This window comes from Phodopus roborovskii, unplaced genomic scaffold (assembly GCF_943737965.1).
Source record: "Phodopus roborovskii unplaced genomic scaffold, PHOROB, whole genome shotgun sequence".
Classification (NCBI taxonomy): domain Eukaryota; kingdom Metazoa; phylum Chordata; class Mammalia; order Rodentia; family Cricetidae; genus Phodopus; species Phodopus roborovskii.
Window position 1 is genome coordinate 22,658,244 of NW_026126459.1, and position 13,752 is coordinate 22,671,995.

The window sequence follows — 13,752 nt, forward strand, 5'->3', positions numbered from 1 at the left end:
AGTTGATCTATTTGGACCCTGTAAACCATCGTCAGTATTAGTTACTTCCTGTGCTGTGATGAGACACCATGACTAGGGCAACATGTAAAAGGAAGAGTTTATCTGAGCATATAGGTACTGGAAATAGTAAAAATCTGGAGGTAGACTGGCAAAGTCTACCTCCAGTGACATAACTCTCCTAAACAGTTCTTGGTCACCATAGGACCAAGTGTTCAAATGTTCCTATGGGGAACATATCAAACCACCATACACTATCCCAGCTAAGCACCATACTTTTCTCTAATTGAGAAAATCCCTCATACCACCTCACTGTAAAAAAGCTCATCCTAAAAACTTGAAAATGTAGTTTATTCTTGTATGGAAAGGAGAGGCACAGGCAAGCCACCCCCCCCCCCCAAAATGTGAGCACCTGGAGCTAAAATTACAGTTGTAATGGTGATGTGGGTCTTGGGAATTAAACTAGAGTCCTCTATAAGAACAGGATGTGCCCTTAACTGCAGAATCCTCTCCCCAGCACAAGCACACCACATTTGATTGCTAACAAATGTCACACTGCAAAGTGGCTTCTAAGTGCACCCACTTGTGAGGTACTTTTATTTGGGCTTTAAACATTGCCTTCATTTTCAACATTTTAAGTTTACTGTTGGGGGTGGGTTGTGGCATGTTTGGAAGTCAGCGGACAACTTTGTTAAAGTGGGTTCTCTCCATCTTAGTATGGGTTCCAGGGTTTGGCCTTAGGTCCCCTTTACCCATTGAGCCATCTCACTGACCCTGTTTTATTGTAGTCTTAATAGCCAAGGAAGGTGATGCATTTACTATATGGGCTCAGTTGCTGCCAAGGTTACACCACCAGCTAATAGTAAATGCCTGCCCAGAAAAAACAAAAACAAAAAACAAACCAAAACAAAAACAGAAGAGGCAGTTGGTGCCAGAGTCCTTAGTCTCTTAACCATGTGCAGGTAATGAGAGTTCTGGGGCATTGTTATCCTTTTTGTCCTGAGCTAGTGTTGCTCTTTGGGTGAGATGGAAAATGTATCTATTTCAGCAAAACCTCTTCACCCATAATCTTTGCAGCCTGTATGAACTGCAAGGCAAACACCCTTTTCATCTTCCCTAGCAACACTAATCTGAGGATAATAAACTGAACTTTGTCCAGCCAGAACCAGAGTGAGGAAGACATGGGTTGCAGCAATGGAAGAGGATTCCCTTGTGGTAGTTTAGATGTCATTGGCCCCATAATCTCAGTGAGTGGCACTGTTAGGTATGGCTTCCTTGGAGTATGGTCTTGGAGGAAGTGTGTCACTGTGGGGGTGAGCTTTGAGGTTTCCTTTGCTCAGGATACTGCCCAATGTCTCAGACAACTTCCTGTTGCCTGCAAGACATGGGAGACTCAGCTGCTCCCACCATGTTTGCTTGCATACTGCTTTGTTCTGCCATGATGATAATGGACTGAACCTCTTCACTGTAAGCCGTTCCAATGAAATGTTTCCCTTTTAAGAGTTGCTGTGGTCATGATATCTCTTCACAGCAATAGAAACCCTCACTAAAGACACTCCCTAACAGTGTTGGGATTAGGGGTAGCCATTCTCCCGATGTGGGATCTAATAAGATGGTTCCCACTTGGGCATGTATTGTCCACTAGCACTGGAGAGCTAACTGTAAATATCTCATGCTTAGGAGGCTGAGAGGATTAGCACTTGCAGTGCAAGCTGGCTGGAGTTGAGGTCCTCAGAACTCTTGTAAAAGTAGAATTGGCCTGGGCAGCCTCTGGGAGGCAGAGATGGAATTGCCGGGACAAGAAGTTGCCTGGCTGGAAGGTCAACCTGTGGATTTGCCTCATCAAGTGCAGAGCAATTGGAGACATCTGACTGCAGACCTATACACACACACGGCCCATTGCATGTTTGAACAGGTGATCACTGTGAGCTTTCGACAGTCTTGTTGGGTCTGGGGTGCTCTTTGGAGATGACACACCTAAGGCTAAATCTTGAAGGATAAGTCAAAGAGGTATGATGGAGAGAGATCGGGGAAGACAATAGGAATGGAGGAAGACAGTAGGAATGGAGGCTTCAGGCCAAGTAAGGCACAAGCCAGTGCACGGCTCAGCAAGGACAGCACAGGTTTTGCTGGGTTAAGGAGAATAACCGGAGATAGGAATTAGGCGTCTAAATAAGTAGGTCAGTAGTTAGCAAGGTCCCCAGTAGGAGGCGTTAGGGAGTTGACTGCTCTCTGAGGGCAACAGAGAACACTGAAAGACCCAAAAGCAAGAGAGAGGCTGGCTTGATTTTATGCCCTGGCTACTTATTGGAGGTAAGCAGGCAAATGGCCTTTTCCAGACTGTCCCTGTTTCCAGCTGGAATGAACCAGATCACCTGCTGGTGCTGAGAGGTCTGTGACAAGAAACGAGCCTGGAAGCTCTGTCCAAAGAAAGTTTAGCTGAGCCCCACCACATGGTCTAGGGTTAGGGGCTAACTTAGTCTACATAGTGAGCTCTATGACAAGTAGTACCAGACTCAAAGACAAACCTAGGGAAACTGCTGCTACATGGAACAATTCAAGCATCAGTAAGAATCATAACTGAAAACTGAAGGTTTTTTTTGTTTATCTTTTGTTTTTTGTTGACACAGGTTTTACTATGTAGCCCAGGCTGGCCTGGACCTGATGATCTTCCTGCATCAACTTCATAAGTGCTGGAATTATGACACCATGCCTGTTTTTGTTTAGATTTAGTGTATGTATATGAATGTCTTGTCTGCATATATGTATGTGTGCATGTGTCATATGCATACCTGGTGCCAGTGGAGGTCAGTAGAGGACATTGGATGCACTGGGACTGGAGTTACAGGAGGTTGTGAGTCACCATGTGAGTGCTGGGAATCAAACCTGAGTCGTCCAGGAACAAGTGCTCCAAACCACATCTCCCCAGCCCCCTGGTCTTAACAATCAAAGTACATGTTTATTTGTTTACTTTTGAGACAGGGACTCAGGTTACCCCAAACTGGTTTCCAACTTGCTAAATTGCCTAGGATGGCCTCGAGCTTCCTATTCACCTGCCTCCACCTCCCAAGTGGCGTAATTACTAGCATTTGCCAACGCCATATTTGGTTTTATTTGGTGCTGGGTGTGTGGACCAGGAGCTTTGTATGTGCAAAGAAAGCACTGACAAACTACCTCCTCAGCCACAGCGAAGTGTGTGTGTGTGTGGTGTATGTGTCTGTGTACATGTGTGGCTGTGCGTATGTGTTTGTGTGTGTATAATGTTATTTGTATGTGTGTTGAGTATGTCTGTCAATTTAAAAATAACTTTAGGATTTGCGGTGTAGCTCAGTTGATCAACACTAGCCACCGCACAGGTGTGGCAGCAGGAGGCCCAGCTTCGGAATCTCTACTGTGTGCATCCATTTTGTCCCCATAGTCATGAGGCTCCAGAGCAGGAGCTTCACTAGCTAAGCCATTTCACAGCCCCATTTCACTATATTCTTAATCTTATCAGTTGCCTTTGGAGGAGCCTAGAAAGCAGGCACTCTAAATATTCAGAAAGGAAAACAGCATGTTGGCCTTCCTTTTCTATCCTAACTTTATTTGTAGGAACATGAACAAGCATTTCCATGCAGAAATATTCCAAATAAGGGATGAAGGCATTACAGTGCTAATGTATCCCTAATGTGAAAGCTGTGATGTATAAAGGCAAGTGATGGTAGCCTTCACTGGTCTTATTAACAGAGGTAATGTGACATAATGCACTTCTAGGCAGAAGTAGACAACACTACCAAGGAGGTTTTTTGGGTTTTGTTTTGTTTGTTTAAAAAAACAACTAAATCTGAATCATAAGCAGTTCTAGATCTAAGTACCATTTGTAGGAAAGACATTACAGGAACAATAATTAAGTACCACCACCCAGGGGATGTCATGAGTGAAAACCAGTGATGGGGTGCGGCTGGAGAAACGGCTCAGTGATTAGCGTTCCCTGCTTTTCAGAGGATGGAGGCTTCTAAGACCGTATCCAGTGGCTCACAATATGGCTCTAGCTCCCATAGATCTGATGCCTTCTTCAGTCCTCTGTGGGCAGTGCACTTGTGCACATAGCCATGCACAGATGTACATATATACACATAATTAAAAATAAGAAAATAATTAAAATTTTAATTAAAAAAACACTAAGTAGAAAACTAAGAAAATTGAGGCCATTGAATGTGTAGTTTGCTGACAGAGCACTTGTCTAGTATGCCTAGGGCGAGGCCAAAGGTTTTGGGATTTTGTTCTATAATATCATAGAAATAATTATATAACTTATCGATTACAATTAATTTTAGGATTGTCTAGAATGTGTGATGCCCTGAGTTCAATCTTGAATTAAAAAAAAATTAAAGAGAAAATTTTAGCCAGATGTGGTGGTTCATGCCTGTAATCAAAGTAATCAAGAGGCTAATTCAGGAGGACTGCTAGAGGCTTGGGGCCATCCTGAACTATACAGTAAGTTCTAGGCTAGCCTGAGCTATAAATCCAGTACCTCAGAGGTGGAGGGAGGCCAGAGATCAGGAGCAAGGCCAATCCAGATGCCATGGCAATTAGCTCATCAAGCATTAGGGAGATGCAAATGAAAGCAGGCATGAGACATGGCTAATATATATGTACATATGTGTGTGAATGTATGTGTATACATATATGTAGGTGTTGATAACACTGAGTGCTGTTGAAAGGGTGGAGCAACAGGCCTCTGAAGCGCCAGTGACATGGGGTGGGGGTGGGTGGGGCAGTGCAGCCTCATAAAATCAAATAAATTAGACCTCCAACTCAGAACCTCTGTACTATGGGAGTGATTGGTGTGTTGTCTGATATGCCACTTAGAGGGCTGGAGAGAAATGGCTAAGAGCTTGTATTCTTGCAGAGTTCTGTTCCCAGCACCCATGCCATGCAGCTCATAACCTTTTTTTTTTCCAGACAGGGTTTCTCTGTGTAGCCCTGGCTGTCCTGGAACTCACTCTGTAGATCAGGCTGGCCTCCAGCTCACAGAGCTCTGCCTGACTTCTTTTTTAAAGGCGCTTACATTAACTGTTCAACCCAGCAATAGCAATGCTGGGTATCCTAGAGAGAAAGAGACTATGTTCTCATTAAGACTGTAGCTCACACCGGTGTGTGTGTATGTGTCCATGTGTGTCCGCGAGCGCGCGGGGGCCAGAGCTGTCACGTGGTAGAGTCACGGGTAACTGTGAGCTGCCTGATGTGGGTGCTGGAAATCAAACTCAACCGTTGTGCAATGTCTTACTCTTTTGAATTTTCTGGCTTTTGGGGGTGCCCACCACTCAGCTCTCAAACAAATCACACTCGGAGGCTTATTCTTAATTATGAATGCTCGGTCTTAGCTTGGCTTGTTTCTTATCTTAAATGAACCTGTCTACCTTTCCTCTGGACTCTTACCTTTATATCTTGCTTTTCTTCTTACTCCATGACTGTCTGGGTGATTGTGTGGCTGGCTCTTGGCCTCCCTCCTTGTTCTTTCATTGCCCCTCCTCTTTTTCTGGTCTCCTCTTTTTCCTCTCTGCCGGCCAGCCCTGCCTTTCCCTGCTCCTGCCTCACTATTGGCCGTTCAGCTCTTAATTAGGTCCATCAGGTGTTTTAGACAGGCACAGTAACACAGCTTCACAGAGTTAAAACAAATGCAGCATAAACAAGAGTCACACACCTTAAAACAATATTCTACTACACTCAATCCTCTGCAGGAACAGTGTGTTCTTTTAACCACTGAGCCATCTCTCCGGCTAATTATTTTCATATTTGAGACAAGGTTTCATATGGTCCAGGCTAGCCTCAAACTCACTATGTAGCTGAGGATGACTTTGAACTTCTGGCCCTTCTGCCTCCATCTCCCAAGTTCTGGTGGCACTTGCCACCACATCTTGTTTTATGCAGAGCTGGGAATTGAACCCAGGTCAGGCTTTGTGCATTTTAGGCAAGTGTTCTACCAAATGAACTATATCTCCAACTCCAGTTTTAGTTCTGATAACCTAAAACTGGCAACAATTCAGTTATTCTTCCATTTTTGACTGAATAAACTGTACATTCTTGGTATGGAAATTAATCATGGAGCATGCAACAATTTAGATGTACATAAAGGCATAACTATCTTACAGTTTCCAGAAAGTTGAGGATGTGAGGGCACTTTGGCGGGGAAGGCAGAGGGACAGATCCTCAGGAATCTCACAGAGTGTATTAACATCCTTTAAGTCTGTCTAGAAAACCCTCTCAAAGACCCCCCCACCCCCATCCCAAAACTAATTTGGTGGCTGTGTCAGTGCCTTAATCGCACCCTGGTCCACAATGCCACTCACACCCAGTGTCCACCCGAGGACTGCCCAGTGCTTTCCACTACCCGGTGAGTGTCTGTTGCAGATGCAACAAGTCTGGATTTAAAAAAAACCAAACAAGCCAGGCAGTGGTGGCTCATGCATGCCTTTAATGCCCGCACTCGAGAGGCAGAGGCAGGAGGATCTCTGTGAGTTTGAGACCAGCCTGGTCTACAAGAGCTCATTTCCCCAGGACAGCCTCCAAAGCTCCAAAGTCACAGAGAAACCCTGTCTCTAAAACAAAAACAAAACAGACAAAAACAAAAAAACACAAACAAAAAACAACACAACAAAACAAAAAAACAAAAAAAAAAAAAAAAAAAAAAAAAAAAGAAAGAAAGAAAGAAAGAAAGGAGAAGGGATGAAAGGACAGAAAATCCTGGCCTCACGAGTGTTTGCAAGGAACGCAGAGTTGTCCAGCTGCCTTGTCAGCCCCCAATACGTTGAGACTGGCTGTAGGAAATGTGTCTCCCATGATGCAAAGTTAGTGGAGAGAACTGGCAGGGATAGCTCTAGCCCTGTGAGATGGACAGGGGCGAAACCCACCCAAGGTGTCCAAGAGGTGGAGGATGCTCTGTATCTCCGCTTATAACCACACGATGGCAGTGCAGCCCCGGCAAACCGTGACGCTGCCTCTCGTGCCATCTACTGGCAACATTGTCTCAGTTGCCAAGAAAGGATTTTTTTTGTTGTTGCTTAGAGAATGGAAGTCTGGTTTGGTGGCCCTATGCTTTCAGATCTGGAGAGGACACAGTAGGAACAAGAAAATTGTCATGAATTCACAGTCAGCCTGGGATACATAGTGAGACCTTGTCTTCAAAAAAAGAAAGATAAATAAAATGTATTCCAAGGAGACCTCCTACCTTAGAGAAACGCCCCTGCTTGGCTTCCACTAGGCAAGAATCAAAATTTAAATTTTTTTCCAGACAGGGTTTCTCCGTAGCTCTGGCTGTCCTGGAACTCGATCTGTAGATCAGGCTGGCCTCGAACTCATAGAAATCTGTCTGTCTCTGACTCCCTAGTGCTGAGATTAAAGGCATGGGCCACCACCTTTAAATTGAATTTCCTGATGGCTGTTCCACCATAAGACCCTAGCTGCCTTCTTCCTGCCCACGCATCTGCTCTCAACCACTTCATCTTGAAACCTTTGGGTTTCCTCTGGCAATTTTCACCCCTGCCTCATGTCAGTGGTGTGAGATGGGAAAGATCCTTTCTGGTTCACCATCCTGTCAGTCATTCCTCGCCCATACTTCAGGAGTCAGCCCACGCTTCCTTGTCTTCCTTTCCCTCCTTCATCTTTCAGCATTAGGACCAAATCAGGGCGTTGTTGCTATGCAAGGGTCCTGCCACTGAGTAGCAACGTGTGTGTGTGTGTGTGTGTGTGTGTGTGTGTGTGTGTGTGTGGTCTTGGCTTGGTACTCCTGCCTCAGCTTTCAGATTATTTCCTTGCTGTTGTTGTTTTCTTATTTTTGTTTTTTGAGACCATCTTTCTCACATACATATTATTATATGTATGTATGTTTGTATATTTGGGGGGGATTGCAAATGAGTGTAGGTGCCTGGAGAGGCCAGAGACAACAGATCCTTCAGGAGGGAGATTTACAGGTGGTTGTGAGTCATCCAGTGTGGGTACCAAAGTTGGTTTTCTGGAAGAGCCTCATTTGATCTTCTCCCCTGACCGATCCATCTCTCTGGCCCCACTGTAAGGTCTTGCTTGAATCACAGCCCTTCTATAGACCGGCTTTAACCTCTGACCGGCTCAAACACTGACTTCAGATCTCATCAAAACTACAGCCTGAGGCAGGAGGATGAAGAGTTCCAACCCAGCCGGAACTACAAAGCCTGCAGAGACCCTGTTGCCTAAACTTCCTCAGCCTTGGTCTATGCCATCCACTAGGCCTCCCTTTCCACTAGGCCTCCCTTTCCACTCATCTACTTCCTTGAATTTTTCATCTTTTGTTTTTTTGAGATCATAATTATATCATTTCCCCCCTTCCCTTTTCTCCTTCCAAGACTTCCTATACTCTCTTTGAAATTCATGGTTCCTTTTTCTTCTTGTTATTACATATACATCTATTATAAACCCCTAACTGATCAAGTGGACCCGGGCCTTCTCTAGCTAAGTGTCTCCTGTATCCTAGGCAGGTCTTGACCAGCCTCCTGCCTCCACTGCCAGAGTGCTAAGAGTATGGGTACACAGTACCACACAAGGATTTACTGATGCGAGGGATGCACTCCAAGGCCTCACCCATGCTCGCTGAGCACATACCAACCCTACCAACAACTCCAATCCCAGCCTTCCGCTTGGCTTTTGTAAACACTTGAGTTTATGATTAGCATGGATGTACCTGTGCTGTGTATGAGTGTGTATGCCACAGTCTGTGGGGCAGTCAGAGGATAATGTTCAGGGGTTGGTTCTCTCCTTGCACTGTGAAATCTGGGTGCTGAGCTCAAGCTGGGCCTGCACAAGAAGCACTTTTTCCCATTAAGCCGTTTTACCAGCTTTCTAGTTTGGTTTGTTTTATTGGTTTTTGAGACAGGGTTTCTTTGTGTGACAGTCCTGAATGTCCTGGAACTTACTTTGTAGACCAGGCTGGCCTGGAACTTACAGAGATCCACCTGCTTCTACTTCCTAAGTGCTGGGATTAAAGGTGTGCACCATCACTGACAGGCCTTGCTTTCTTATTTATTGAGACAGTCTCTTATTGAACTTACAGCTCATCATCTGACCAGACTGGTACTTACCAAGCCCTGAGACCTGCCTGTTTCTTCCCCCACACGAGGGCTGAGGTTAGATTATAGACACACTTTCACTTTTTGTTTTGTTTTGTTGTTGTTGTTGTTGTTTTTTTTTTTTTCTTCAAGTCAGGGTTTCTCTCTATTGCTTTGGAGGCTGTCCTGGAATTAGCTCTATAGACCAGGCTGGCCTCAAATTCACAGAGATCTGCCTGCCTCTGCCTCCTGAGTGCTGGGATTAAAGGTGTGCACCACCAATGCCTGGTCACATCTGGCTTTTATGTAGGTCAGATATCCTAACTAGGGTCCTAATGTTTCCACAGCAAGACCCTGGAACTGATGTTACAGATGATTGTGAACCAGTCCAAATTTGCATGTTTTTAATAATTAGAAAGTTAAAAAAAAAAGTTGGCCCCTAAAATCACAAGCCTTGCCCAAGTACCTACTATGAACTTGTGTCTTTAAGATAGTATACACTTGAAGCACCTCAGAGAGGAAGGTGGGTATCTAGACTCAGGGAGGGTAATGAGAGTAAGGGAAGATCGAGAGGAAGGAGGGTGTCCAGAGTCTAAGAGAGTATACTAGAAGAGGGTGTCTAGAGGAAAGAGGTTGTCTAGAGTTTGCTGCTGAGTATGACTTTCTTTTTTTAAGCTTTTTTTTTTTTTGGTAAAAGAAACAAAACATACTATGTGAAAAACAAAAACAAACTATAGATAGGGAAAGAAAATGAAACTGCTGGCATCCCTGAGAAAAAGCTCAGTGAACATTTTGGGATGTCCTGCAAAGGAAGCCGGTGGCAAGTAGAGCCCCTTTGCTAATAGCCTGCTGTTTGGGGGAAGGGCAGGTGTCTGGCATCTGAGCTTCCTGTGTTCGGGAAAGCCAGCCGAGGTCTTGCACTCTGCAAAGGCAAACATTTGTCCATTGTTCTTGAGTTAGGAGTGAGGTCACAGTAACTTTGCAAGCAGCTGTTGCACACTGAGATACCAAGTGTTCTGCCTCAGCCAGGGATCAAGGAGGTTTTTAGCCAAGGCCTTCCTCGAAGCCTAAGAGAAGGGGTCCCCTGGAGTAGCAATAAACTCAACACATGCTTCTCCCACCAATTGTCTCAGTTGGAACTGGATCCTCCTGGGGTTGAGGGGAGGTGGGCATGGTATGGCTGTGGGTGGCAGCTGTTTAGGACAGGAGCCTGCAGAGGATCAGGCAGAACCATGGTGGATAGGGCTGCCTCCTGGCACGGTCATGGCCCATACGGCCTGGGACATTTCTCCAGTCAACTCACACTGTCCCAGGACCATGGGGGTACCTGGTATTTTCAAATTCCCAAGAACAGAGCTCAGGAGCAAACTGAGCAGACCCTGATGAGGATGTGGAAGGATCCTTTGGTCTTAGCCTTGAAGGGAAAGAGATGAGGCTCAAGCCTACCATGACAAACTCCATCCCAGAAAAGAATGGGCTCTTGAAGGCCAAGGCAGTTTAATAGGAAATGATGTAACACATCCGGCTTAGCCAATAGTAGGACAAGAGGCAAGCCAGGGGGCAGCAGACTTCCTTCAGCCCATTTAGGAAGAGGCAGGGACACGAAGGCTGGCAAACTTACACAAAACTGTTATCATCAGACCCTGTTCTGGCTTTTGTTAATTTCTTCAATGATGACATCAACTAAGGGCACGGGAGAGGCCAGATGTGGATGGGTTGCAGAACATTAAGGGGAAAGTAGCTGCGGGGACCACCTGGCCTAGCACAATCTAATACACAGATGAGGAATACAGAGTTTTGTAGTGATCTGTTTTTTAAAACGGCAGCTTTGGTGATAAAGGTCCTCCACAGCCATAGGGGGATGGTTTGTAAGCTGGAAGACAGCACGGTGTGTAAAGTGTGAGAACATTCCTACCAGGCTCCTCCCCTTTCTGCCTGGGCAATCACGGACTGCTCTCTCTTCATGCAAAGCCAGAGAGGCTGCTCTTAACTGGCCTATTGCCCAGCTGGCACTCGGAGGGGCTTGAGTGCAGTGCCACAATCCTCTTCCCCATCTCTCTCTCCAAGGCTGCCCAGCCTTGTGCCCCACCTGGTCCTGTCAGCTGGCATGAAGGGAGATGATGGCACACAACAGTCACAGTGGGGAGAGGCCTCCACGTTTTATTAGGGTTACTGCAGGAGCGGAGGCTGGAAGCAGAGCAGCCGCTTTTTAACAACAGATAAATTAACCGCAATGCGGGTTGGGTGTGGGGACTGAACCAGGCGCCTTTATATATATGTGTGTATATATATATATAAAAACAAAGATGAAGACAGACAAACAGACCCCAAAGACGTGGGGAAGGGAGGCAGCACCATTCAGACAGCAGGGAGGACCAGGGCAAAGAGAGAAGGCAACTCGTCCCCCTCATCCCCAAACTCCACAAGCCTGGGGCTTCCAAAATTGGCTCCATGGGGGCTCTGGGGCAGGGTTGCAGCCGGGTTGGGCAGAGTTGGCGGGCAGGAAGCCCAGCACCACAAGATGGCTCCGCGTGAAGTGGGAGCTGGGACAAAGCAGCCTGGGGCCCCCAGTCCCTTAGAGAAGAGCCTGACTCTGGGAGTCAAGGGACCAGGGGTGAGGTCTCTCCCTGAGCTGAGCATGGTTGTCTCATCCACAGCAGCAGTGGGGTATGCCAGGGACTCCTGTCACCTTCTTATTCACCTTTTCCTTGGTCCCTTCAGATGGAGCCTCACTGGCTCCAAGGCATGGATCGTGAAAGTAGGCCCAGGTAGGCCCAGCCTGGGGTTCCAGCTCCGGAGGAACCGTAGTGGGTGTGGTCCATCAGCCCTGACTCCCACAGGAGGACAGTGAGTCATAGAGTGAGTCACTTAAGGACTCTGAGGTCTCCAGCCCGGCAGCTCCCCCACTGGCCACTCTGCCTTCCTCGCCCATGTCCGACGTGCTGGGGGTACGACTGCCCCCAAATGCTGGGCCCTGAGGCGTAGATGTGCGGCCTTGCTCCAGGCTCTGCTTCCGGTCCACAGGCAGGGCCTAGAGAAGAAGGACTACTGAGAGAGCATCCTACACACCTGGGCTGCTGAGCGGCCCTGGAGACAGACTGGTGTTAGCTAACTGACGATGCACGGTCCTTCCACGGTTCTAGGGAGTAATGGGAGCCCTCTCCCAAAATGGGCTGGGTGGGCAGGCCTACCCTCACCTTCTGGAGGTTCAGGCTGTAAGCATGCCTTACCAGGGACATCTGTCTCTCAGTGTCACTCCCCTCTGTCCCCCAGACCTTTTTCTTCTTCCTTCTGTCAGCTTACCATGGGGGTCCTAGGCAGTCCCTCCAGCTGTCGGGGTGGGCACAGGAAGGGGTCACTGGAGCTGCCAGCTGCTCGGGTGTTGGGGAAGGTCCAGTTCTTGGCCAGCTGGACAGGTGGGGGAGGGCCTGGGTCTTCACAGGAATCTGTCCAAGAGAAGGAAGGGGAGAGTGGATGCCTGCCTAGCTCTAAGGATCCTCTTGGAGATGTCCTAACACCTGCTGGGACACTCACCATCAGGACAGGTCTGATGGCTTCGGTGGCCTGAAGGAGCAGTGAGCAGTCCAGGAAAGGCTGGCATGCTGGGGTGCCGCCCACTCACCAGCAGCTCTTCAATGCCTGGCACCTCCCGCTCCAGTGTGTGGGCACGTCGAGGGACTTTGGTGAGAGCTGGAGGCCGAGCTGGGGGTGCCCCAGGAGGAGGCTCCAGGCGCAGTGACTTGGTCTTGGGGAGATTCTTGCTGGGGGTTCCACTGCTGCTGTGATCTGGGGGTGGGAAGGTCCCAATGCCACTGTCCAAGGTTCGAGTCAAGGAGCCACAGGCTGTGGAGAGGATGCACACAAGTATGAGGCTCAGGCTTAGTCCCCAGCTTCAGGACGTCCCACTCAGTCTTCCTGGCCCAAAAGGCTCGTGCCACAGAACTCGCCGCCCCATCTGCAACTCTCTCTCAGCTTGATCCAGGTGCCCCTCAGGCAGGGCAGGGAGAATTATTCCATTATTCCTATGCAGCCACTGAAATCTTCATCCCAACCCAGGGCTGGGCACCAAGATGTCACTCTGGACCTGGCACTGCTGTGGTGACAGGGAGTGATGTGGGAAGGGGACCCTGCTCACCTGTGAAGTGTGCGGTGGAAACAGGCTCCGCCAGGCTGACATCTGAAGGGATCTCTTCCCGTCTACCTGGCTCACTGCTGGGCTGTGTGGGTACAGGAGATCTGAGTGTCCATTCCAGGGACTCTCCCAGGTCCCCCACAGTGCTTCTGGGGGTATGGGAGGCCAAGTGGTAGGCACTACACAGACTAGCAGCTTCCAGGTGCCCTCAACGTAGCCCTTGCTTAAGAACTCACCTTTCCAGAAGGTTTTCCACAGCCCTGAAGTGGGCCTACCAGGCCATTCCGGGGCCCACAGGCAGGCCAGGGACTCTTAGGGTCAGTGGACACTGGCTGGAAATCCCCATACTCAGGCTTGGGCTCCCGCCAGCTCTTGGGAGGCAGCTCCTTGCCATCCACCCTAGGGACAACAGCACAATGGATGTGAGGAAGTCGGTGCCTAGGATCTGCTAAGGTCCAGCGTTAGCCAGAGTTCTCCCAAGGCTTCCGGTGTTGGAATGTGCCCTTCCTAATGAGCTATTACGATGGAAATGCTGGCCAGGTGGCAGTGATGGCACACACATTT

At 47.9% G+C, this 13,752-nt stretch overlaps 1 protein-coding gene across 1 annotated transcript in view; it reads right to left on the reverse strand.

The window, feature by feature from the left end:
* Positions 1–11,190: 11,190 nt before the first annotated feature.
* Positions 11,191–13,752, reverse strand: part of Nckap5l (NCK associated protein 5 like) — a 35,816-nt gene continuing 33,254 nt past the window's right edge. Inside the window, exons 9-13 of the mRNA XM_051189877.1 lie at positions 13,425–13,587; positions 13,192–13,273; positions 12,591–12,899; positions 12,360–12,502; positions 11,191–12,087 (exon numbers count right to left, since the gene is read on the reverse strand). Coding sequence (XP_051045834.1) covers positions 11,878–12,087; positions 12,360–12,502; positions 12,591–12,899; positions 13,192–13,273; positions 13,425–13,587 — 907 coding nt within the window. The 3' untranslated portion in view covers positions 11,191–11,877. The remainder of the gene's footprint in view (positions 12,088–12,359; positions 12,503–12,590; positions 12,900–13,191; positions 13,274–13,424; positions 13,588–13,752) is intronic.